We start from the raw sequence: 27,909 nt of genomic DNA on the forward strand, positions 1-27,909 counted from the left end.
ACCCTAAAGGGGTGAAGTTTTCAGTCAGTTGATTTATCTGGAAATCGGGTGAGAATTCATCGGATTCAGTGTCTGAAAACATAAAGTACATTTTCCTTGTATTCTGTCTGACTGCAGCTAGGTCTGACCCAAGATGGCCGCTCTGTCGGCACGCCTCTCAACCATGGACGCGGCGTCTACGTATAGATGTCTGTGGAACGGACCCATGGCGATTGTTCCCTGAAAGTTGTGCTTATTTCCTTTTGTATATGATAAAGAAGATTATTAACAAAAAAAAAAAGAAAGAAAAAAGAAGCTGCATTTCCCAGCAGCCTTTGCAGCTTCCTGTAGAGACTCCTGGGAACTGTAGTTCAACTCTTCTGATGATATAACCGTTTGAAATAGAAAAACTGAAGTTTTTCATCTTTTCTTGTACTTTTCTTTCAGGCTGTAAAATCTATTTTAGCTGTCAGCTGTAAATATTTATTCCTATGAATAAATCTTTAACTCTAGACGCTTCTGTTAAAAACAAGTCAGCAGACTTCCTGGGGAACAGAAAGTGAAACTTTGCTGAACTTCAGACCAGGCTGCACGTTGAGACAGCAGGACGGAAATCTTGTCTCCGCTGGTTAACAGAGGTAAGTTAAGCCTTTTTTCCTGCGGGTCTCTCCTGGGTTTCTGGAGCCTTTAGACTTTCTACAGCTGCTTCCAGCTGACAGCTCAGTCTGCTGCAGACTCTGAGCTGACTGGAAGCTTCCTGAGACCCTCCCTGATCCTGGATCAGACCCGGACTCTGGTCCAAACCTTTGGTTCTGTCCAAAAATCACCGGATTCTGGTCAACATGGTTCCAGAATGTTGCTCCACTCCAGGCCCGGAGTGTCTCACCTGGAGGACCGGGACCAGAACCGGGCTGATGAGATTTGGGCCGCAAGGGCTGTTCTCATTTTTTTTTTTTTTTTTTTTTAGTCCGCTATTCACGCTGTACCGTTATCCGCCTCTGCTGGCAGTTTTTTTTTCTGACGCACGTGACGTAACACGTCATCGCTCTTGGTTTAATGGCGGGGAAAGAACAAGGGCGGCGTGGAGAAGGCTAGAACTAAAAAGAGGAAGTTCTGAAAACAGCCGCTGCTTATAAAATGGCAGCTTTTTCAATTTTTCCATTTCATCCTCTTCAAATGAAGAGGATGAAATAGGTAAGAAAAGATGCTTAACTTTGCCTGCAAACCATCATACAAGTTAAATATGAAATAATTGAATTTTGTGATGTTGTGGGGCATAATTTAACCTTTATTTACCCAGGATATTGTCACATTGAGACTAAAAACCTGGCTAAGAGGCAGCAACAAATAGACACACAAAAAGTTACACGGTTAAAAGGACACACAACAACAAACTATGAAAAACATCCTGAAGACGTTTCAGTTTGGAAGTAAAAACACTCAATGAGAGAAGTTCAGTTAATCTTAATGTTTTCTGTAGCAAGTTCAAGGAGGAGGACACTGAGTGAACAAAAGCCTTCTTGCCCAATTCAGTCTGAGCTAAAGGGACAGAAAGAAGCAGCAAATTGTGTGAGTGAAACAAGTTATACGAGTCAACATTTCTCAGTGCCATTGCAGTACAGATACAGGCATAAGTCCAGGTAACACCTGGTAAATAAATGCTAACCAATGGGAATTCCTTGGAGCTGCTACACCTGGCCATCCCACCTGTGGATATAAATCACAATGGTGTGTTGATATTTAGCAGTTTGTGATGAACCTCAGAGAGGAGAGACAGACAAAGTCAAGCATCCTAAGACATCGTGGCAAAGCAGTCATGTACAGAAGATCTCCATCGTCCAACACAGACATAGAAGTTGCAGTGACAAGCTGCTTTTCAGCAGCGTATGAAGAACACAACTTGTTTAGAAATAAGATAAGATAAGATAGGCTTTATTGATCACACGTCACATCGGCCCAATAGTCAATAGTCAGAAGAAGGTGCCAAAAGTAGGAAAAGGTGCATCAGTAATATACAGTGTATCTTCATATATACAGTGGATCAATAAGAAAATCCAGCTAACTGAGTTAGCGACGTACGAAGAACGGGCCCCTGGCAGATGATGTCATGTGTACATTCACGGATATATATATATATATATATATATATATATATATATATATATATATATATATATATATATATGGGCTGCACAGTGGCACAGTGGGTAGCGCTGTTGCCTTGCAGCAAGAAGGTCCTGGGTTCGAGTACACCCCTGGGTCTTTCTGCATGGAGTTTGCATGTTCTCCCTGTGCATGCGTGGGTTCTCTCTGGGTACTCCGGCTTCCTCCCACAGTCCAAAAACATGACTGTTAGGTTAATTGGCTTCTCCAAATTGTCCTTAGGTGTGAGTGTGTGTGAATGGTTGTTTGTCCTGTTTGTCTCTCTGTGTTGCCCTGCGACAGACTGGCGACCTGTCCAGGGTGTACCCCGCCTCTCGCCCAGTGAACGCTGGAGATAGGCACCAGCACCCCCGCGACCCCATGAGGGAGAAGTGGTTTGGAAAATGGATGGATGGATGGATATATATATATATATATATATATATATATATATATATAAATAAAGGTATTTATAAATATATAAATAATAAAACCCCAACTTTAATTTGGATTTTTTTCCCCCAAGATTTTTTCTGCATGGGGTTTAAAAGTGACAAAAAAAAATCAAAATTGTTATATAACACTGATGCGGGACCTTTTCAAACTGTGAAAAAATACATCAATTTAGTTTTATCTATATTAAGAACAAGCATAGTGACAATTGGATAGTGTTTTTTTTTGTGGGATTTGTCGTGGCTCTAGTGGCTCACTTTATTACCAGTAGGATGATAGGACAGGAGGGTGGAAGAGGGAGAGAGACATGTGGCAAAGGACCATGGGTCGGATTTGAACCCGGGTCGAGGACTAAGGCCTCCGTACATGGATTGCGCTACCCGCTGCACCACCAGCGCACCCTGCAAAGGTTTAATGACATGAGTAGGAGTGGATCCAGTGCAATAACTGTGTCATCTGCATAAAAATGCTATTCTGCATCAGATACATTCTGTCCCAACTTATTTAGTGTTAGAATTACGATAGATTCATGGTGCATTCAGACACACTTTGTAAAGTAAACCATCACCAGGAGTACTTTCTATGTTACATAAATGGTGGAGAGGTAATGTTAGCAGCAGCAGCTTCATCTAGGAGAGAAACATTGAAACAGATCAGCTCTCTCTGAGCTTCAGCTAAAAGGAACGTTTTCTGCTTCTCAGATTAAATCTGACACTCAGCAGAGGAACCAGCAGAACATCTTCCTCTAAAGGAGGTCTGGACCTGAAAGGTTTCAGAACCTTCAGAACCTTAACTGCTTTAACTGAAGGCTCTCTAACAGGAGCCGGCTCCAACATGTGAGCGGGCCGCTGTGTTCAGAACCAACACATCAGAACTTCAGAGGAAATGTTCCCTCCTTCATTCACTACATCTGACCTCACTCTGGATGTTTCTACAGATCTGGAACATGATTCCAGTTTAGACCTGAAAAGGTTTCACTCTCAGTTTTAGCTTCATTTTCTAAATAAACCAGAACTTCTCCAGATGGTTCTGAGGAGATCAGCCAGCAGACATCAGGAGGTGCATGAAGTAGTGAAGGAGAGGACAATCCAGACCCAGATGGTACCTGCTGAACTCAGGTTCCTCTGGTCCTCTACACACATGATGGGATTCAGCTTTCTGCTTTACAGACACTGACTGGACCTGAACCACTGGGAACTGACTGGTTCTGGTTTCTCTCTCAGGCTGACTGAAGTCCAGAAGATGGAGGACTGTGATCTAAAGGAGGACAGAGCAGAACCTCCAGGATCCAGCTGTCCATCTATGAGGAGTGACCGGTCCAGAAATAAACCTCCAGACTTCAGTGAAGAACCTGGACCCTCAGAGTAAGAACCCAGTTTCTAACTGATCCATGTGACTCCACAGAGATATAATATTTAGAATATTAACTGGTTGATCTTCAGCGTCTCTCTGGTTTGGACCTTGTTCAGCTTGTGGTTCTGCTGATGCATCAGGAGGTTACCAAGTCCAGATGCATCAGAAGAGCCACAAACGTCCTCAAAGACTCTGGGAGTTTGTTCCAGTAGAGGATAAAATGTCAATTCAATTCAATTAAATTTTATTTATATAGCGCCAAATCCTGAAACATGTCATCTCAAGGCATTTTACAAAATCAAGTTCAATCATATTATACAGATTGGGTCAGATTATACAGATTGGTCAAAAATGTCCTATATAAGGAAACCAGTTGATTGCATCAAAGTCCCGACAAGCAGCATTCACTCCTGGGGAACCGTAGAGCCACAGGAAGAGTCATCTGCATTGTACATGGCTTTGCAGCAATCCCTCATACTGAGCAAGCATGAAGCGACAGTGGGAAAAAAACTCCCCATTAACGGGAAGGAAAACCTCCGGCAGATAATGTAAATGCTGCTTCTCCATGTCTGGTTCTGGATATGCAGGGTAGACTTAATTTCAATTCAGTTTTATTTATATAGCACTAATTCACACCACATGTCATATCAAGGCACTTTACAAAGTCAATTTCAATCAAATCCTACAGAATTAAGAAGACCTGAGTGGTCTGGAGGGTTGAGACGGTGTCTTTCCCACGGCCAAAACTTCCCACGGCCAAAACTTAACAGATCAAAAACTTATCTAAAAGGAACAAATCATAAAAACCTAATAAAAATCAATACGGTTCACCTTGAACCTAAAAATAAAACAATTAAATGTGGTCTATTAAATATAAGGTCCCTCCTTTCAAAGACTTTGTTAGTTAACGAATTGATTTCTGATAAACAGATTGATTTGTTTTGTCTCACAGAAACCTGGCTACAAGAGGACTACGTTAGTATAAATGAGTCAACTCCCTCCAATTATTCAAATTTCCACATTCCCAGATCTGTGGGAAGAGGAGGAGGAGTGGCAACTATCTTTCAGTCTGATTTATTAATTAGTCCCAGGCCAATTAATAACTACAGTTCTTTTGAATATTTAACCCTCAGTTTCCCTCATCCAAGCTGCAAAGCAATAAAACCTCTTCTGTTTGTTGTTTTGTATCGTCCACCAGGCCCTTACACTCAGTTTTTGGATGAGTTGTCAGATTTCTTATCTGATTTGGTGTTAAATACTGATAAGGCTATTATAGTGGGTGATTTTAACATCCATGTTGACACAGAATGTGATAACCTTAGTGTAGCCTTTAAAACTATCCTAGATTCAATTGGTTTTGCTCAAAATGTGCATGAACCGACGCACTCTCGGCTCCATACTTTAGACCTTGTTCTGACATATGGCATTGATTGTGAAGAATTAACAGTATTTCCTCACAACCCTGTCCTATCTGATCATTTTTTAATAACATTTGAGTTTAATCTAACTGAGTTCTCCACCCCCAAAAGAGGGTTCCATTATAGTAGATCTTTATCGGATAATGCTGTATCAAAACTTAAAGAGTCTGTCCCCTTTTTAATATCCTCCGTATTGCAGAAATGCCCTGCAGATAGCAGCAATGTTGTTTCTTCCAATTCACAAATAGATGTCTTTGTAAACGGTATGATTTCGTCATTGCGTTCTGCATTAGACAATGTAGCTCCCTTGAAAAAGAAGGTGATTATTCACAGGAAGCTGGCTCCTTGGTTTAATTCAGAGCTGCGTTCCTTGAAGCACAATGTAAGGAAATTGGAGAGAAAATGGCGCTCTACACACCAAGAGGAATCCTACCTAATCTGGAAGAACAGTCTGTTGTTGTATAACAAGACCCTTCGCAGAGCTAGAGCAGCATATTTTTCATCATTAATTGAGGAGAATAAGAATAATCCTAGATTTCTCTTCAGTACAGTTGCCAAACTTACTCAGAGCCACAGCTCTGTTGATCCATCCATTCCCTTAGCTCTTAGCAGTAATGATTTTATGGGATTCTTCATAAATAAAATTGATTCCATTAAAAATAAAATAATTGGCATCCTCCCGAACATGATTACCTCATCCTCAGTAAGTGAGGCAGCATTGGAGGAATCCTTAGAACCTGCGCAGTGTCTGAACTGTTTAAAAGCAGTAGAGCTTTCTGAGTTATCTAAAATTTTAGCTTCATCTAAACCTTCTACCTGTATGTTAGACCCAATCCCAACCAAGTTGTTTAAGGAGGTATTCCCTCTGATCAGTGGTCCTATTTTAGACATGATTAATGTATCCTTGGTAAATGGATATGTACCACAGGCTTTTAAAGTAGCTGTTATTAAACCTTTACTTAAGAAACCATCTCTTGATCAAGATGAGTTAGTAAATTACAGACCTATATCTAATCTTCTTTTCTTATCTAAAATTCTTGAGAAAGTAGTTGCTAATCAACTATGTGAACATTTACAAAGTAATGACCTACTTGAGGAGTTTCAGTCAGGCTTCAGAGCTCATCATAGCACTGAAACAGCTCTGGTGAAGGTCACTAATGATATTCTCATGGCCTCAGATAATGGACTTGTGTCTATACTTGTCCTGTTAGATCTCAGTGCTGCATTTGATACAGTTGATCACAATATTCTCCTACAAAGACTTGAGCATACTGTAGGGATTAAGGGAAAAGCATTAGGCTGGTTTAAATCTTATCTGTCGGACAGATTCCAGTTTGTTCATGTTAATAATAAATCTTCCTCAAACTCTAGGGTCACTTGTGGAGTACCACAGGGTTCAGTCCTTGGACCAATTCTATTTACTATATATATGCTTCCGATTGGAAAAATTATCAGACAGCATGGGATTAATTTCCACTGTTATGCTGATGACACTCAGCTATATTTATCCATAAATCCTGATGAATCCAATCAGTTACTTCGACTGCAGTCATGTCTTGATGACATCAAAAGCTGGATGACTTTAAATTTCCTGCATTTAAATTCTGACAAGACAGAAGTTGTAATCTTTGGGCCAGAGTCTTCAAAAAATAAAGTTCTTAATCAATCCCTTAATCTGGATGGCATTAACTTGGCCTCTGGTAATAAAGTTAAAAATCTTGGTGTTGTTTTCGACCAAGACATGTCATTTAAATCCCATATTAAACAGGTTTCCAGAGTTTCCTTTTTTCACCTCCGGAATATCGCCAAAATTAGAAACATTCTGTCCAGGAGTGATGCTGAAAAACTAGTCCATGCATTTGTTACTTCAAGGCTGGACTATTGTAATTCTTTACTATCAGGAAGTCCACAAAATGCAGTTCGAAGTCTTCAGCTGATTCAAAATGCTGCGGCAAGAGTTCTGATGAAAATCAACAAGAGGGATCATATTTCTCCAATTTTAGCTTCCCTTCATTGGCTTCCTGTTAAATCAAGAATAGAATTTAAAATTCTCCTTCTAACGTATAAAGCCCTTAATAATCAAGCTCCACCATATATCAGAGCTCTGATTACCCCGTATGTTCCTAACAGAGCACTTCGCTCTCAGACTGCAGGTCTGCTGCTGGTTCCTAGAGTCTCTAAAAGTAGAATGGGAGGCAGATCCTTTAGCTATCAGGCTCCTCTCCTGTGGAACCAACTCCCAGTTTTGGTCCGTGAGGCAGACACCCTATCTATTTTTAAGACTAATGTTAAAACTTTCCTTTTTGACAAAGCTTATAGTTAGAGTGGCTCATACCCTGAGCTATCTCTATAGTTGTGCTGTGATAGGCCTAGGCTGCTGGAGGACATCAGGGTCTAATTTTCTCACTCTACTGATTTCTACTGTTCTTCAGTCTACTGTTCTCCAGTTTTGCATTGTATTACATTGAAATGACTGTCGTCATTTCAGCTTTTAACTTTTTGCTCTCTCTCTTTTTCTTCATAGTAGGTACACCTGGTCTGGCGTTCTGTTAACTGTGACATCATCCAGAGAAGACGGCTCACCCGCTACTACCATCTAATGTAGAACAGATTACTAGATCAATGTGTGCTTCTGTGCTTTTTTGTTTCTCTTGTTGTGTCTCTGTTCTGTCTTCTGTAACCCCAGTCGGTCGAGGCAGATGACCGTTCATACTGAGCCCGGTTCTGCCGGAGGTTTTTCCTTCCCGTTAATGGGTGGTTTTTCTTCCCACTGTCGCTTCATGCTTGCTCAGTATGAGGGATTGCAGCAAAGCCATGTACAATGCAGACGACTCTCCCTGTGGCTCTACGGTTCCCCAGGAGTGACTGCTGCTTGTCGGGACTTTGATGCAATCAACTGGTTTCCTTATATAGGACATTTTTGACCAATCTGTATAATCTGACCCAATCTGTATAATATGATTGAACTTGACTTTGTAAAGTGCCTTGAGATGACATGTTTCATGATTTGGCGCTATATAAATAAAATTGAATTGAATTGAATTGAATTGAATTGAATTGAATTGATGCCCTGATAACAAGTCTGTGATGTATTTAGGTGCTAATTCAGGGATTTATAGAGTAACAGAAGGATTTTAAAGTCTATTCTCTGAGATCCAGGGAGCCATGGAAGGACTTCAGAACTGGGGTTATGTGCTCTACTGTCTTAGTCTTAGTGAGGACTCAACCAGCACGTTATGGAACCTTAATGTTGATTTTAATGTTGTTTTGTGTAACATTAGGATTAACCCACTTAGCGACCGATCGCTACAGTTACCCCTCGCTTCATAGAGAAATAATCTTAATAAAATAAAGGGTCCTAAAGTTTACTGATTTTATTGAGCAAATCAATATTTAAAATGTTTTTTTATCAAATAATGTTTTAACTCAGGATTCACATTGTGAATGGGTTGAAACACATATCAAATGTTGTTCTGAATTAGTTAAGCTAATTTGATCTCATTTCATGTTCTCTAAGGTTAACTTTAGTTCTCTAACTTGGGTCTGCAGTAAACCATGATTTACTGAATTATTCTGTAAATAGTTCCTTAGCTTAGCTTCTCTTTATCTTCAATTTGCTTAGTTTAGTTAAGTTTCACTAGTTTGGTAGAGAGGATTTGTTGTTTAAAATATAGTGTTAATTCAGATAAACAGCATTATATAGTTAAGTTCTCTGGATGTTCATTTATTTCTGCTAAATTCTTGAACTTGAAGAGAAATTGTCACTCCTTATTCTATATGTGTGCAGCGTTTGCTGTTAGAAGAACTCCAGGGCACAAATCATTCCTTTAAACTATTGTACATATATCAGCTATATGGGGTTGATATTTATCAGACAACACCGAACAGACAGAAATGTATTTAGTAAACATTAAATAACTTTAAACAGTGTGTAATAACACAACACAAGATTACAATTATTGTTACACAAAGGTAACAACAGCATTACTTAAGTAATGCTGTTGCAGGTTATTTTCTAATAAAAAAAACAATGTTCACATACAATGATCTTTATCATTTAGTGAAAATAAGTTTTAGCTAATTTTAGTGAGAGTATCACAAATTAACCCACTAGTCACAATTGCACACTTTTTAGATAAGTCAACAATTTATTTTGCGTTTTTTTTTTTTATTCTTGTTCAGTTAAGTATCGACATTTTAATGTGTGAGAAAAATGTTGTATCAAATGGGTTATGGCTCTGTTGGAAGTGTAATGGATGTGGTGGACCTTCATGAACATCTCCAGCCTCAGGTAGACAGCCCCCCCCCCTCATGTTGGTGGTGAACTGTTTCAGTGATGAAGAAATGTCTTCACAGATGGAGTAAGAGGAGCAGCGTTGGTGAGGAGGAGCAGCAGTCCTGCTGTGCTTTGTGTCAGAAGGTCCTGGTGGATCCGGTCTCTACCAGCTGTGGACACTGGTTCTGCAGACAGTGCATCACATCATACCAGGTCCAGTCTGCTCCACCAGGACCCTCCTCCTGCCCCCAGTGTGGGAAAAGACCCAGAGGAGGAGCTGGACTGCTGGCAGCCAATCAGAGCAGCTGTGCTCCAGGTGAGACTGAACTTATCCAATCAGAACTTCCTTCTGTCGTCTCTGTTGAACTAATTCCACGTCTTTAGTTGGGATTTGGAAAGTCAAGTGTTTAAAGTCTTTCTGTAATCAATTATTTCTTGAATCTCTGAGCCAGAGAATGGCAGTTTTTTGGCAATGGCACAATTTTAGCTCTTTTCCATTTTTCTGGACATACACAGCAGATTAAATTTTGATCAATAATATGATAAACAGCAGGGGCGATTTGGTCTGCCACCAGTTTAGGAAGCTTGGAGTCGAGATTATCAATGCCAGATGGTTCAATTTCACACATGTTTATTTTATCAGATTTATATCTACACTATTCCATTTAATTTTACAGTTTGTTTTTCATGATTAAAATTTCTATTAATAAATTAGAATTGGTGTTATCTACATTAGGTATTGTTTTTGTTATTTTATAAATATGTCAATGAAACAATTATTTAAATAATGACCTATACATTTAGGTTTGATTATAAAACATTTTCATTTTCTTCTAAAAGTGCAATTAATCGATGCAGCTGTAAGCTTAATTTGCCATATTGAATCATAGAGAGTGTGCAGAGGTAGTTATGCCACGGTTCGGTTTTTGAGGTGGAAGGTTTTCACTCCCCCAGCTCCCCTCCTTTGTCCCTGCCGATTGAGGGAGGCTTTGTGGAGCCCAGAGGGCCAGAGCTTTATCAGTATGAGGCACTGGCTCAAAGCGCTGACTCAGTGAAGCCCGAAACCGGCGCTGCTGAGACAGTGGAGGACAGAATCAGTCCCGTTTATATATTATTATATATATTTTCCCGTCTCATGCGCATCATTATTCAATCGTCATAAAGACACGAATCATGGCTGGATGCAGTATGTCTCTGCCATACTTGTCCACAGCGTTGTCACCTCCCGACTGTATTACAGTGTACCATATGCTTTAATATATCCAAGGAATAAATCCTAAGATTCTGAGCTCATAAAAACAAACGGCTGATTTTTGGTGAATTTTTTTCACTTACCAAATAATAGGTGTTTGAACAGGCAAAATGGTGGTTTTGATCCAAAGTGGTGGACTTCCTGTGGGGTTTGGACCATGGGTCCAAGAGACTTTTTTGTAGGTCCTCATCAGTTGCATTTGTATATCGAATTTCATAAACCTCAGACAAAGCATGGCTTGGGGCTGATGTTTTCAATTCTCTATTTTGAAATATTCTAGAGGGTGCTGTAGAGCTAGTAAGCCACGCCCACAGGAAATTTCACTGAAAATCATTCTGAGACAGGACCTAGATCAAATTTGTTGAATTTGGTACATATTTCATCAGATTCCACATAAGATGAAAGATGTGGAATCTGGATCCAGACGTATGGCCATGGCAAGATGCCTGACTTCGCCATGCCACCATGGCTAGACACTGCATCCAAATGTCTTTGTGCTTGAAAGCAAGTGAGACCAACATTTTATCTGTCTTCTGACCCACTCTCATGTGGACTAAGTCAGTGGTGTCTGCATGGGACCTTTCCAAGCCAAAAACAACATTTTCTGACCTCGGGAGGCGTGGCTTTGATTACATCATCGTTTGACCACAGAATTTCGTAGGGGACCGGACAGGCATCCATCATGACTTTCAGTATTTCAGTCTTGGTCTTTCAGTTGGAAGGTTATAAGGGTTTGAATTTTTTTTATGAAGGCCAAGATTGTTCTTTGGCCATGTCCCAAAACATTTTCAAAAACTCATGAATTTCATAACTGTTACTCTCACATGCCTCAATGGCAAACACACCGAATTTGAAGTCAGTAGCTTGAAAGCCCTAGGAGGAGTTTGCTAAAGTTCGAGGTGAGTAAAAGTCAAAAAAGGGCCCAAAAGTGACCTTTGACCTAAAATGGCCGACTCCCTGTTGGTTTTAGGGCATACCCCCAATAGACTTTTTTTTTCATGAATTGGGAAGATCTACCTATTTTTTTCACATTTTTAGGACTTACCAGTAGCCCCAACTCACTGTAGGCAGCGATGCAGAGCAGTTTCGCCACACGCATTTTTAGCCCCATTAATATCCGAAAATTTTCATTGGGGGACAACTTTCTGCCAAGTTTTGTGAGTTTTCATATATGTTATGCCCCAAAAAAGGCTGCTCAAGTGGTCAAATAATAATAGAAGGAAATAATAATAATAAGAAGAAACCAGGCAGATACAATAGGGCTTTGCAGCGCTTCACTGCTCGGGCCTTATAAAAAGTGAATTCAAGGTAAAAAAGAAAAACACTACATTACAGAACTATAAGGGGCCAGCGAAATGAAATTGAAATTGATTAAATTCAGAAATCAATTAACATATCATTCATGAACTTTAACCTAGGCTCAAAATTTTGGCTTGAATAAGATTCAAGCTGTAAGATATTTTGATTTATTTCCTGTCCATGTCTTGTAGGGATTATCTTTGAAATAACAGATTCATCGAAAACTTTTAATCTGACCAAATTGATGTTGCAATATTATATTTGAAACAATAGAAATTTGCTAAAATCCATATTTTTCCCAAACTAAAGTCATTTGATGTGAACCTTTTTTTTTGTGATTCACTTGTAGGTAAGGCAAGGCAAATTTATTTCTCTAGAACATTTCAATACAAGGACAATGCAAAGTGCTTTACATGATGCACACTTAGGAAAATAAAACAATAAAAGCCAGTTGGAATAAAATGTAGAAACAAAATAAAACATGGGAAAATAGAAACTAAAAGCAAATATTAAAAATAGTTGAACTACAGAGTTAAACAAATGTTTTAGTCATGTCATGCTTTCAACATGAAATCAAACGTTCCATCTCCGGGGAAAAGATCGGCCCTGGAAACCTTGCCTTTGACACATTATACAGACTTCTCTGCTTCCAGACCATTTTTTAGTTTTCGTTATTCTTTTAATGGTCTTCTGCAAGGTCAACTGACCAAATAAAAGGCTTCAAACTTATTGGCCGTTCAGGTGTAATTAGAGAGAATTCTCCTTTTCAAATCTACCTACGTCTAGATCATGGGTTAAGGTGCTCCATCGCTGCAACGGATTTCCGTTGTTTGGAAAATGAGCGCAAAAAGATCCGTCTAGACGTTTTATTCATGGTATTAAACTGAAGTTGCTCTCAACCAATGAAACCTGGCAGAGCAGGGACATTAGGCAATCAGAAAAAGTAGGGCGGGTCTTTTAAAGCGGACATCTGCCAGTCTGAGTTTTATGGGTGTTCAGTCATTTTAACTTTTGCAAGCGTCTCAAACTGACCACAGATTCATCAAGCTGTTTTATATTCTTTGCTTTTGTATTTTTGTTTGGTTTTAGCAGCCTTTTTTCTCATCACATTTTCTAGGGCCCCAAACATCTGACCTTATTTCTAATTAAGCAATTAGTGGAGTTACGTTACCTGAATATTCATCTAACTTGGAGGCTTTGCCATAATCAATAAAATAAATGTGACTGTTTTTATTTATACAGGTAAAATGGCATCAGGTATGATTGAAAGGGCTGCTCTCGGTCGACCCTTTACCTTGGGGATGCTCTACGATGCTCGTAAAGATCAGCTCATCCTAGGTAAGATCAGATATGGTTTAGTACATGTACTATAATGCCTTTTCCTGAAGCTGTACCGTGTGGGTTTTGACCCAAGTATTATCTTAATTTGAGTTTAACTAGGGGTTTTCAAAGTTATTGAAAGTGAGCCTCCTCTTGGAATAGGTAAAGATAGCCCGCCCCCCCCCCCCCCCCCCCCCCTCGCCCCCAACCACAAACTTACCCCACACAGGTTCCTGCAGTAAATGCATCTTTCTTTAGTGTTGCTGGAGTGCAGTGTTCTAAAAACAACTGATAACCCAATAAATGTTTTTTTTTATTGTATTTCTTTAAACAAAGTACATTCATAAAAAAAGGCCTATTCATAAAATATCCATAGGCTAAAATAATAAACTTTTTATTTGTTTTTCTATTTTTTTTTCAATCCCACCGTTTTGTTTACTAATTTCTGCCAAAGGCTGCAGCATTTTTAATTGAATTCATCTGAATGCAGTATTTGCAAGCCATACTCTGATTGGATGGAAAAAAACCTGCCTGTGATTGGCTGGTGGAGTGGACAGTTTTTGAAGCCACAAGCGCAGAGACAGTCGAGCGAACACACAGCTGGTGTTGTGTGGAATGAGCAGGTCGAGTGTGCGAGCAGAGATAAGCGCGAGGACGGTGGTTTGCAAGGAGTTTTTCAAAGTTCAGCGTGCACCACACCAGTTTTGAGTGTTGAGAGTTGTCTCACGGCGTGTTAGGACTGGTTCCTGCACGCTCAAACAGAAGGCACAAATATAGCTACATAGTTTCACAGAGTTGAGCGGCAGCGCTGTCTTCTCCAGCACATTCTTTGCGTCTCCCATGTGACTCTTTGGTGCCCTCCCTAGGGGAGGCTCGCCTCACCTATTGAAAACCACTGAGTTAAATGATCCAAAAATGGCCAAATGGAGTGAAATGAAACGCTCTGTGACCTGCAGGGGTCAGGGTGCTAAGTGCCTTCTTTAGATTTAAAGAAGTCCGATCAAAATCAGAATTCAAACTGCTGAAAGTACTTTAAATATAAAATTATTACATACTGTTCAATAAATGATAAGCTTTTTTAATTAAGAGTAATTTTCATTTAAAGGTCCTTTAGTGGGGGCAGCCATCTTGGTGCAGAACAGTACTGCCACCTCCCAGTTTGTGACGTCACTGTGCGGTATCGGCTGTAGAGCAAGTCCCAATGCCCCATCTGTCCCCCTGTAAATAAATATCCGTTTTCAAGCCAAAATATTTTTTTAACCCCTTAAACAAAGACAGACATGGTATTAATCATTTAAATTTAAATTAATACTAATTTTACATTTTAGAGACAAAAAAAGACAACAAATAAGCATTAAAGTGCGGTTTATGGGTTGGGTTCTGCAATGTTATACGATGAGTATAAAACTCATCTTCAGAACCAATCTCTGCTCAAAATGGTGATCTGCACCCCCTAATCTACTTTCAGCAGTTATCATCAGTTATTGCAACCATAAACTGCAGAAAATACGGCCATATCGGCTCTTTCTGAGTTTACTCTGCTGCTGTCAGGATGAGCTGCAGTGCGTTATGAGGCGGAGGGATATTTCTGCATCACTTAGTTTAGATCCCAAACAATCGACTTCACTTTCAGAAACAAGCCCAAAAAAACTACAACCCACAACTCATGAAATTTACAAGCGACTTTTGAAAAAATAAGACCAAAGTTGCATAAAATAAGTGGGCTTCACAACAGTGAGCATACTTTCTAAGTGTGTCGTATCCCTCCGCCGCTCTGATCGGGTAAACAAATGTTCCGGCAAATTCTACATTATAAAAAAAGACAAACCTACCAAAAAGTCTCGCTCTCATGTCATCTTGAAGACATTCTTCTTCCAAATGTTGGCTACAGACGACGTTTTTTCTCTCTGGCCAGAAGCACGATGGAAAATCCTCCCTCTTCAAGTAAGTATTCCAACAAAAAACTAATGTTTTTTCCACTTTTACCCGATGTATTGGAACATCCAGCTGCCATGCACGTGAGCATTGTTCAACAATAGCTCTCGCAAATTTCAATGGTGAAGTCCTCTCGAAATTTCGAAATAATTGTTGCTGATCGCAGCTGTGTACAACAGCTCCTACTGAATTAGCTTGTAAAGCGCGGAGAAAAGTCCTCGGCTCACCGCGATGTTACGTCACAGGATGTGATGTAACATACACAGTGATCCAGACGACAATTTATGCTTTTATTTTCTCATTGATTAACGCTAAATTCATTAAATCACAACAAACGTATTAGTTTTAGTTATAGCTAATAATCCCCAGATTTTTCCTTGTTGACCGGACTTCCCCTTTAAAGATACAGCACCAAAACAAGTTGTACTCAGCCGCACCTCAGAACTGTAATAATAAAGGGGAATGTGGAGGTAAATTAATGAGGAATTCAGACCAAAGCATTGCAGTTCCCCTCTGTATATATCACAGCTGAATGATTTTAATGTGAAAAGAAAAAAACCAAAAAGTTTGATATGTCCTCATTAATTGGCTAATTTAAAAATTAACATTTTTATGTAAAATACAGCAATCAGATGTGATGGCTATATAAACATTAGCACTGTTTCACCATTTTTAACAAAAATGAAATGGCTGCGAGAAGACGGAAAAAAAATAGAGGGAGTCTGGAAGTGCAGGGACAACCTGGAAAATGTGTGTTGTGGTCATTGCAAACTGACCATATCATGAATGTCGTAATGATGCAGTGGAAGGCTGCACTCCAAGTCCAGACCAATCTCAGCAGGTTTTTTTTGCTCTAGATTTCATACAAATGTTTTGCATCAAACCCTGATTTCCTTGAATAGATAAAAACATCTCCATCCAGATGTTATGGAAAAAGCGTAGCCTTAAACCACAAGTGGGCCTTCATTTAATGTAAATATTGCTTTGACAGACATGCCATCATTATTCTATGGGCCTTGCTGAATTTGTATAATGACATCTTGAAAAATAATGTATGTAAATAGGGTAAAAAAAACAAAAACATCTCAATATTTTGGCATTTAGCAAATAAAATAATACAATGTTGTGTAGGATTTGATTGGCTGTTTTGCTTACTATTAAATTTGTTTTGCACATTAATGTATAAGTTGTTAGACGATGAAATTAGTGTTTGTGTTTACTAGTATTTCCCATTGCAAAAAAAAAGAGATTGTCGAATTTCAGGCACGGATGGACGCAGAGACTGAGCTGTTGGCAAGATTCGGTTGAGTTTATTTTATGGCTCTCTTGGTCAGACAGGGAAATCCTTGTAATCAGTGTCAGACAAGCAGGAGGTTGAAGCCTGGAAATTCAAGGTGGTAGGTGAGGAAGCAGGTTCAGGTATTGGAATTAAACATAGGAGGAAAAAGGCACGTTAGAAATATGTCAAACTTGACTCGAACAGACAAATGGCCTGAAAGTGTTACCACTGGGGTTAGACAACAATCTGATGCCGTGCAGGTGGAGGATCCGTCCTTACAGGGCCAGCCTGAGGCATAAGTGAACTAAGCGGCCGCTTGTGGGCCAGGGGGCCCCCCAATTTTTTTATTTTATTTTATTTTTTTCTACAATTAACAATTCAATAACTCAACAAGTGATATAAGTGAATGAATGAATGATGATGAAAGAATTTATTTCATATGTTTTGTGACAGTTTGTATTCAGAAGTTTAAAAAAAGATTGAAGTATTTTTTTGTATCGTTTATTAATTAATTTTATTTTAATACATAACCTCACTGTATTCGTTTATAATATTCGCTACAGTCACAGGCTATGATTTCGGTAACCCTTAAGAAAAATAAAGATCCACTTAAATGTGAATCATTTCGTCCTGTGAGTCTATTCGGATGTGATTATAGGATATTGACCAAAGTACTAGCAGCAAGGATTGAGCCTGTTATAAGTAATATAATTAGGGCTGGGCAACGATTAAAATTTTTAATGGCGATTAATCGCATAATTTGCCTGATTAATCATGATTAATTGCATTGTATGCGCAAACTCCAAGAATGAATTCAAAAGTAGTGTAAAGAACACTTTTATTTTAATGTTCTGCTGCCATATGAACAAAAGTGTTGTAACATTTGTAGCACTTATCTTATTTTATACTGGATATTTTCAACCCATCTATTGAATTTAGTGCACTAGTTGATCTTTTCTTCATAAGAGAACAGCAAGCACTGCAGCCAAAATATGGCCTTTTTTGACCTGCTGTATATTAGCCAGTCCCTAAGCTTGATGTATCATGAAACTGTTGACCTTTTGGGTTTTGCGATTTTTATTTTATTATTACAATTAAATAATAATAATAATAACAATAATGTTATGTTCAGTGTTTTTTTGCTAATCCACCTCTTATATATTTCAATCCTTATGTAATTTTGTCTGTGTTGTGTGCACCTGCCTGTTGCTTTAATCCTATAAATTTCCCCGTCGTGGGATAAAAAAAGGATTAGCTAATGTTATCTTATCTTAAATAACACTTTTTAATATATGTACTGGGTTCTTTCAAGGTCTTAATTACATTTTCTGTGAGGGCTCCAGTAACATATGATAGATAATATCTACTTTGAAAGTTAACATGAACTGCTGCTGAAGATGACCACTGATCTACCTGGATGTTCCCTGGAGGACTGAAACGCCTCAGTCAGAGACGTCTGTGGGTCTGTCGGGGCGATGACAGAAGTTTCGACTCCTCTCTCCGTTTCCGTGGCTCGACGTTTTCATGTTTTTTCATGTGCTTAGATAAATTTGTTGTGTTTCCACTGAAATGAACCGGCTTTTTACAAAACATACAGCTTGATTTCATTTACGGTATTAAAATAAAGCCAAACGGTGCTACTTCCCCATTTCATGTTTTTTAGCTGCTGCGGTCTCTCTCAGCTGTTTGTGTGTTAAGTTTGTGTGAGAGCTGAGTGGGCGGGCCAGGCTGAGCCTGCGTGCTGATTGGCTGGCGCCGCTGAGCCATGTACGAGAGGGGAGGGGAAGCACCAGAGTGCTGCCTGACACAGCGCGCTGCAGTCAGCGCGTGCTGACTGACACTGACTGAAAGCATGTGAGCAACATGTGTTTTAATGCGCGATAAAATAAATATCGCCGTTAATAGTCTAATGAATTAACGCGAAATTAACCCGTTAACTTGCCCAGCCCTAAATATAATACATCCTGACCACACAGGATTTGTTGCTGGTTAACAACTTCCCAGTAATCCCTGTCGCCTTTTTTATGTGATATACACTGCTGATGATAACATTGATCAAGAGATTGTAATATCCCTGGACCCTCACAAAGCCTTTGATAGAATACAGTATCTTAATTTGTTTATCACCCTTGAGAGATTGGGATTTGGTCCTAAATTTCTTTCGTGGATTGAGCTAATATATGCGAATCCCCAAGATATGGTAAGAACGAATAACATAATATTTGACCCATTCCCTCTGATTCAGGGGAACAAGACAGGGGTGTCCTCTGTCACCCCGGCTCTTTATGTGGCAATCCAGCCTCTTCCAATAATGTTGAGGAATGCTGCTGAACTGGGGGGAATACGCAGGGGGATGCAAAATCATAAACTTTCACTGTACGCTGACAACCTTTTCCTGTCAAATCCTGCCACAAGCATTTCGGTGGCTCTCCGTATTATTGAAACCTTCAGGAGGGTTTCGGGTTATAAAATTAATCTAAAAAAAAGTGTTTTTCCCAATTAATGAACAGTCGAGGAAACTATCATTCCAGGCCTATACTTTTACAACCATGAAAGACAAATTCACATATTTAGGTGTTACAGTTACAAGCAAATATAAAGATTTATTTAAGCACAATTTTAAAGTAACAGTGGATAAGGCGAAAACGGATATGGAAATGTGATCATCTCTCCCAATGTCATTGGCAGGTAAGATAAACTCTCAAAATGATCGTAATGCCAAAGTTCCTGTTCTTTTTTTCAGACAACACCAATTTTTATTCCTACATCTTTTTTTTATTAAATAAATGTACATCTACCTTTTATATGGGGGAAAAAAACAGTCCCCCGGATAAGAAGAGAGTTTCTAGAGAGACAGAGAGAGGAGGGGGGCTTAGCTCTACCAAACTATATGCACAGACCTCTCAACTTTTATCAAAAGTTAGGAGTGAGATTATGCTAATTTGGGGGCGGGGCTTGTTTGGGGGCGGGGCTAACCGGACCCTGGAAGAGCCGGTGGAGTCAACTCCATCTCATTTTTATCCCACCAGACAATGAAGTAGACATGTATTACTTGTGTTAAAAAGAGAAAGAGACGTATTAATACTTTATTGTTCAGTTAATGGATTAAGACATAAATAATACACAATTGTTCAAATAATACTGAATAAAATTAAGTAGATTTTAATTATTGACCGAATTATTATACTGTTACACATTCATCTATGGGTTGTTTATCATTGTAAATCTATAACCTGATTGGTGAATCAGGCTGAGTTTCATCAAGCCTTTATGATCCCCTCAGCAGCAACACTGAAGCACACAGAGGTTCCCGCTGCGTCTTTACGCACGATCCAGCTGCTGATGTGTCCCTCTTTTCAGCTCAATGCATTTCTAGACTGTTACAGTTTATAACATTCTCATCACCTTTCACAGCGACAGGTTTCTCAGTCAGTCGCCGCGCTGACCAGACAAATTTCTATTGCTCTCGTCAGTGCGCTCTGGGCGCCCAGAAAGCACCTGCTCCGAGGGAAAGGAGGGGAGGGAGAGGAGCAAGCGCGGAGGCACAGAAATACGGTGCATGTAGTTAAAAAAATGCAGAATTAATAAAAACGAAACTTATAAACTGACCAAGTGGCGTTTTAAACTGCATCTGGTTAGCAGAACTGTTTTTATGATCAGCGTGCAGCCATGACTGGTTCTGAAAGAACCGGTCATCTTGCAGCAGCTCTCCCCCCGCCCCCTCCCCCCTCCTGTGTACGCGGTACAGGACCTTACCGGCTCATTTTCACTACTGTTAAGACTAAAATTATTCATAACTCTGATCACTCTTCCTGCTGCTCTGTTAACACGAACTGCAGCAGGAATTACTGATGGCCACAAGCTGTGAAAGAAGCCGAAACAGCTCAGCAGAAGGCGGAGTTTTGTCGTCCACAGCCCAGATGGGCTTTGTGATTTTTATGCGTGAGAAATTCCATGTTTGCGTGTGAAATGTCTTGTGTTGCGTGTGACCGTGTGAAGTTAGTGAAATGCGTGTGTCACACGGTGAATGCGTGAGAGTTGAGAGCTATGTATATGCATTATTACTGGGCAGCTAATCTACATAAGTTGCTATTTTGGGTCTTGCAATTAGATGATGAGGAAACCCCAGTATGGGTGCATATGGAAAGATATGAATCTAGCACAATATCCCTGTGTTCCCTGATTTGTACCCCTCTGCCCCTAAGCAAGCACCTTTACACAAATAACTCTGTTGTATGAAACTATATCAAAATCTGGGTCCAATTCAGAACTAATTTTAAAAACAAAAATGCCTCCTGTCTGCTCCTGTTTATGGCGATCACCTGTTCTCTCCAGCTCTGGGGGGAACAGCATTTAAGGAATGATATAGAGCCGGGGTGGAATTTGTTAAAAATCTGGTTAAAGATGGTGTACTTATGTCTGCTGCTCAGCTGGAAAAGGAATATGGAATCCACTGAAAAACTAATTACTTCAATGTCTTTTCCTTGTGGAAAGACATTCTCATCTCTTGAATCACCACAGAGTGGGTGGATAGATTGGCTATTGGATATGAATCTGACTACTAAGGGGTCGGTTCATATGTTCTATGTAAATATCCAGAAGGTGGCTTCCCCATCCCTTGCCTAGATAAAAAGGAAATGGGAGGAAGAATTAGAGCCGGACATATCAAATAATGAATGGAGGTGGGCAGTAGAACACATACATTCGTCGTCTATATGTGTTAGACATGGACTAACACAGTTTAAAGTGGTACATAGACTTCATTTCATGAGGGACAAGTTGGCAAGAATTTACCAGGGAGATGATCTGACTTGCCCTACATGTAAACAGGTGCCAACCAACACATCTCAAATGTTCTGGTCTCTCCCCCGGCTCAAAGAATTCTGGATCAAAATCTCAAAACCTTTTCATCCATTTACAAGAAAATTATTGAACCCGTTCCTCTGGTAGCCATTTTTGGTGTGGCACCGGGGGAAACGGAATAGGGTGTTTTCACTGACGTCACTGGCCAACTTCCGGTCCGCCATATTGGGTGGCACACTTCCTTATCTCTAGTTGTCTTACACGTATTATCGTATCGCGAATGGATAAGTACGCCAGCACGCTAGAGCGACCAGATAAGGACGTATATCTGAGGAAATGTTCCGTGATCGACCATATGGACCCGTATGCCCTCCACGGTGCCTTGTTTAGCCATAATCCAGATGCATTACCTGGTGTTCGGTGAAAACCCTCTGCACACTCTTGAGGAAATGAGAGCTTACAAGGGTCTAGAGGCTCACAACCAGTTCACATCTGGTTATGTACATCAAGGAAATCGCCATCATACGTGGACGGGTGAGTTTTAATAAGATGGTAAAAATGTAAACAATCCGACGCAAATGTGTCGCATGCTTCTGCGGTGGCTGACGGCCGGCGGCGGGCGGTGCGCGAAGGCGCTTGGCTGCAGGGCCGATCGACGCCGCTCGCGGCTTTAATTATTTAAGCAGAACAATGACCAGTGCAAAATTAAGTTGTACTTACCGTATTGGCGCCGGTAGGAGCTGCAGATCATAAAGCCAGCAAACAGTGGGAACACAGTAACTCGTTCAAAGGTAAGCTGCGATCAGACGGGCTCTGGCCCATGCTAGTTTAGTAGCTGCTAACCGTCAGTGCTAACAACCACTCGCGCATGTAATGTACTTTTAACTAGCTGCTATGTGTTTCAAACGTTTAGAACACACTCTCATTGACATCGGGATACTGTGGAAAGTTATGTTCGGTCGACTTGCAGCCGCGATCCAAGCGAGCCGACGACTCTTTGTTATCTCTGTAACTCGTTCAAAGGTAAGCTGTGCTCAGACGGGCTCTGGCTCATGCTAACCGTTAGCGCTAACAACCACTCGCGCATGTAATGTACTTTTAACTAGCTGCTATGTGTTTCAAACGTTTAGAACACACTCTCATTGACATCGGGATACTGTGGAAAGTTATGTTCGGTCGACTTACAGCCGCGATCCAAGCGAGCCGACGATCTCTTTGTTATCTCTGTAACTCGTTCAAAGGTAAGCTGCGCTCAGACGGGTTAGCACATGCTAACCGTTAGTGCTAACAACCACTCACGCATGTAATGTACTTTTAACTTGCTGCTATGTGTTTCAAACGTTTAGAACACACTCTCATTGACATCGGGATACTGTGGAAAGTTATGATCGGTCGACTTACAGCCGCGATCCAAGCGAGCCGACGACTCTTTGTTATCTCTAACAGTTGTTCTCCGTGGTTGCGCCTCCAGGCAGGAAAGCGGTGGAAAATTAATCTGTTTCTATGTTTTTCCCATGGCGATCATGTGTTGCGCTGTTACAGCCCACAATACAGCAACGGTTTACCATGGTTGAAATCAAGTTAAGGTGAAATTAATCAAATTAAAACACGGCTGAGAGAGGGAGTACAGTATGCGGTAGTAATAGGCAGTAGAGGCGGCGGAGGCAGTCAACATGACAGCCGCGGAAAGTAATAAGTCATAACGCCCAAGCCCTATTATTAATATATTCTTCTTATATGTTTTAAATACTTAACAGTTAATTACCTGTGACAAAGTGAGCACCGCAGACTCTGGCGTATTCCAGCTTAACACCGTCCAAATCGGACCTGGATATCAGCCATAGGTGACGGCGTTGTTCAGACAGCTGTGTTTTTTTTTTCACACTGATTCACTATTACGGCTGGTAGGCGATAGAAAGAGCGTTGATCTCCACCTCCACGGGCCGTGCAACCAACTATTAAACACGTTTTCCCCATTGTTCACTTCCAATACTGCCTAAGGCGTCATACAACGCAGGTCAACGGTGCGAAACGACTGCCACCCAATATGGCGGACGCGCTGAGTAGTCACGTGAGCGTGACGTCAGCTGAAAACCCTCCATTAACGACTGTCAAAGGAAAGCAATGTTGGCCAGGAGATTGATTTTATTTAATTGGATAAAGGCAGCACAGCCAACTCACAAAAGATGGGTAGAGGAGGTGATGGCATGCCTAAAGAATTACTTTACAGGGTAACACTAAGAGATATTTCAAGGTCTGGTAACCTTTTATTTCCTATTTTGAATCTGAATTTTCATCTGCTTCAGCATAACTAGCAGCCTCGCCACCCCCCTTTTTTTCCCTCAGGTTTGAATGACAATAACAACCACAATGATAATAATTATATGTATCTAGTTTTAACTGGAACATGGGTGGTATGTATGGTAGTAGTAGGATCTGTCTTGTCATTAGTTTGTCTGCGTTTTTTAGCTGTTTTTGTGGTGGAAATTTTGAATCCTACTCTTTTGTTCTGTATGTTTTGAATGGGATGTCTTTTGTTTCAGTATGAAAAATCAATAAAAACAATTTGATTATTATTATAATATTCCCTATAACATTATAGCGTGACATTTGTATCAATCATCTTCTAGCATAGGTAATTCTGCATGGTGGGAGGGGGGCCCCCAAATCAAATTCTGCTTAGGGTCCCCAAGAGGCTTGGGCCGGCATTGCGTCCTTAAATGGCAGCAGCTGCTGATTATGGTGATGATGCTAGTTGTGAAGGTCACAGCTGGAGTGACAGAGATGTTCTTCTCTTAGGAAGTGTAATTTTGCTAGTGTCTTAAAAAGTAGAATAATTTATATTTTAACAAGTGTCTTACAAATAATAATTATATTATCACTGTAGAAATCCAATAAAATTTAAAATGTGGAGTATCACGCTTGATACTCCACATCACTCCAGACTTTTTGAATTGAGAAAGCTTTCAGGATAGGAAGCGAAACGTCTTCAAACTACGGAAAACAAGTTGCTTTGTTTTATACTTTTTTTTTGGAATGACAATGACCCGGATGACTGAGAATCTTTACCATCAAATGCAATAAAAGCACTTTAGTATCAAACAATAGTTTTGAGATGTTGAAACAAAACAGGTCTCTTTAAACTGAGCACCTAATTTTAATGTGTCAAATTCTTATTTTATTTCAGTGACATAATATTTCCAGGTAGATAAACTATTAAACATTGGAGAAAAAAATAAATGTTTAAGCTGTTTCTAACACACATAAAGCTTTTAATATAATCTAATTTGTGAGTTCATGTTTTAAAGGTACCACACTCTGGGATGACAAAACTCTCCAAAAGATGACTGAAGAGAACTCCCAGCATGGCAGTGAGTTTAGAATCAGCGCTTCTGATTCCTTGGAGGAGAAGTTCTCTCTGCTGGACGTCAGTGACTCTCTGAAGACCAGCTTCCTGGGTGGTCTGATTGAAGTTGGGGGATCTGCGAAGTATCTAAATGATCAGAAGAAGTCCAAAAATCAAAGCAGAGTCACATTTCAGTACAAAGCTACCACAATTTTCAAACAGCTGAAAATTTCTACTGAGGAAATGAACAAAACGCAGCAAATTGGTGTTAATGTGAAGAGCTGTGCCACGCATGTTGTCACCGGCATCTCTTATGGTGCAAATGCTTTCTTTGTGCTGGACAGTGAGAAGTTAGACGCGAGCAGTGCTCAAGACATTAAAGGCAACATTCAAGCTGTGATAAATAAGATTTCTAGTTTAAGTGCAAGTGGGGAAGCTGACCTAAAACTGTCTGATACAGAAAAGGCGGTGACAGAAAAATTCACCTGGAAGTTTTACGGAGACGTGATTCCTGAAAGCAACCCTGTGACATTTGAAGAAGCAGTGAAATCGTACAGAAAAGTTCCAGAACTTCTTGAAAAGAACAAAGAAAACACCGTCCCAGTAAAAGTCTGGATGATGCCACTGAAGAACTTTGATCCGTCAGCAGCTGAGATGGCCACTGATCTCAGCCCTGGTCTTGTGAGAAAAGTTCAAAAAGCCCGGGAAGATTTCCACAAACTCAACATCAGATGCAACGATTGTCTTGAAGGCAGCTTTGGGTTCCCAAAGATCAAAGAAAGGTTGGAGAGTTTTCAACAACAGTGTAAAATCTATGAAGGGAAACTTCTGGATGTGATTGCAAAAAAGATTCCGTCCATCAGGGCAGGAGAAGAAGATGAGAAGGAGTTGTTGAAGATCCTGGATGACAGTGAAAAGTCTCCTTTTAGTAGTGAGAATCTAATGAAGTGGATGATTAATATTGAGAGAGAAGTCAGTGTAATCACTTCGTGTTTAAAGCAAATGAAGGGAGCAAAGATAGTCCAAAGTGAGGCAGAGTTGGTGGAGGAGTTTCTTAATCCTGAAGTCCAGGATGTCCTCAGCTTTGTTTTCACTTCTCTGGAAACTACAGATCCTTATCTTGATAAAATGAAGGACTACCTGGATTCTCAGGCTATGAAGGCTTCTGAGGACATGGATCAATCCATAAACAACCTAATACCCTTCCCACAAGCAGATTTACTTAAAATGACAAGAAAAGCTGAAGAATTTGGAACATTTGTTAAAGGTTTAAAGAACAACAAGAAGTTCAGATTCCTTGTAGCGGCCATAAAAAATAAGCAGCATGAAGGAGCAACCATCTACCACTACAGGAATAAAAGGTGGATCACGGAAGACTTCTCCAAACCAGATGTCTGTGATGTGGAAAAAGCAACAGATAGAAGAGATCTGATTTGGTGTAAGTATTTAATTATGTGCTCATTTTTGCAGTGTTCCATTAGTAGAATTATAACTGGCAAGATAAACAGGTAAATGAAGAGCATATTGTCAGTGCAGTGAATGTAAAAGGATATTTATATTTTATATATTATTGCCTGTTTAACGGGATATCACTGTGCACAGAAACCTCTCTGGTTGTATGGCATGTTAACACTTCCAGGTTGGACTCTGTTTCGCGACATTTGCTTGGTTAAATGCTGGTCTGCAGGGAGTGGGGGACAGAATGATCAAACATTCCCTTCTCTCTTTCTGTCCTCCAGATGCTTGTGATCTGACCTTTGATCCAGACACAATAAATGGACATCTTACTCTTTCTCAAGGAAACAAGATGTTGAAGAATGGAGATCGGCAGTCCTATCCTGATCACCTTAAGAGATTTGATGTTTTAAATCAGGTTCTGTGTCAGGAGTCACTGACTGGACGCCATTACTGGGAGGTGGAGCTGAGCACCGATGAAGGCAGAGATGCTGCTGCTGCTGTGTGTTACAGAGGAATACAGAGAAAGTCGGACTCAGCATGGGCTGGGATTGGATGGAATACCCTGAGCTGGTCATTGGGCCACAAGTGGGAACCCAAGCCGGTTTTGTATGCTGAGCATAACTCAAGTGTAAATTTTTACCCTCTACCACACACTGGTTGCGCACGCCTAGGAGTTTTTCTGGACTGGCCTGGAGGCACTTTGTCCTATTACATAGTCGCAGAGGATAAACTGAGTCACATTCACACTTTCCACACCAGATTCTCAGAGCCTGTGTACCCATGTTTCAAGATCTGTAGTAAAAACAGTTACATCCTCCTGTGTTTCTAAACGTTGAGTTAGAAGATTCAATCCAGACCCAGATGTTCATAATAAGGGAATATTTTTGGAAAGGGTATTTTTTTGGCAATTGAATGAGATAACAAATCAGTTTATTACAAAACTGACTGAACAATAATATATTGATGACCGTAAAATAATATAAAGAATCAAAAATAAACTGGCTTAAGATAAGATTTTCTAGTCCCGTGTGTGGACCGATGCAGTCCATGGTGAGCAACTGTCTAATCGATAAAAATCTGTTGTGAAAGATTTCCAATTCAGGTCTGAGTTCCTGTTAAGTATCTCGTTAACAGGGAGTTACATCAATAGAGTATGTTCACACTGAATGTTTGAACTAGGGAGCAGTGGGTAGCATGACCCATGTATGGAGGCCTTAGTCCTCAACGTGGTCGACCCGGGTTTGACTCCGACTCGCGGTCCTTTGCAGCATGTCTCTCCTTCTCTTCCACCCCATTCCTGACAGCCTACTGTGTCAAAAAGCGAGCCACTAGAGCCGCGAAGAACCCCCCCACCCAATAAAAATAATGTTTGAACTAAAGTTAAGTGTAAAAATAAATTATAATGACGCTGTGATTAAAACCCTGGATGGCAGCCTATTTGACTACACTTATTTTAAAAATACACATTTAATTCTTGGTGATTGGGTCTAATAGCTAAACTGATGTACTTTTTACCCTTCCTGTTCTGGATCTCAGAGAATAGACTTTAAAATCCTTCTGTTAGTCTATAAATCCCTGAATTAGCACCTAAATCCA

The 27,909-nt window shown here is 40.1% G+C and overlaps 1 protein-coding gene across 3 annotated transcripts; it reads left to right on the plus strand.

Moving 5' to 3' along the window:
* Window positions 1–538: 538 nt before the first annotated feature.
* On the plus strand, window positions 539–27,909 carry LOC118559500 (neoverrucotoxin subunit alpha-like). Of its 3 annotated transcripts, none has more exons than XM_036130212.1 (6): window positions 539–617; window positions 3,798–3,938; window positions 9,702–9,937; window positions 13,415–13,510; window positions 24,818–26,293; window positions 26,595–27,909. In XM_036130212.1, exons 2-6 carry the CDS (start codon window positions 3,817–3,819, stop codon window positions 27,140–27,142), a joined length of 2,478 nt encoding a protein of 825 aa, XP_035986105.1. In that variant the 5' UTR covers window positions 539–617; window positions 3,798–3,816; the 3' UTR covers window positions 27,143–27,909. The 3 variants fall into 3 exon arrangements, with proteins under 3 accessions (XP_035986105.1, XP_035986106.1, XP_035986104.1); XM_036130211.1 differs by lacking the exon at window positions 539–617 and adding an exon at window positions 3,529–3,692; XM_036130213.1 differs by lacking the exons at window positions 3,798–3,938; window positions 9,702–9,937 and having other exon boundaries at window positions 558–617.

This window comes from Fundulus heteroclitus, unplaced genomic scaffold (assembly GCF_011125445.2).
Source record: "Fundulus heteroclitus isolate FHET01 unplaced genomic scaffold, MU-UCD_Fhet_4.1 scaffold_301, whole genome shotgun sequence".
Classification (NCBI taxonomy): Eukaryota; Metazoa; Chordata; class Actinopteri; order Cyprinodontiformes; family Fundulidae; genus Fundulus; species Fundulus heteroclitus.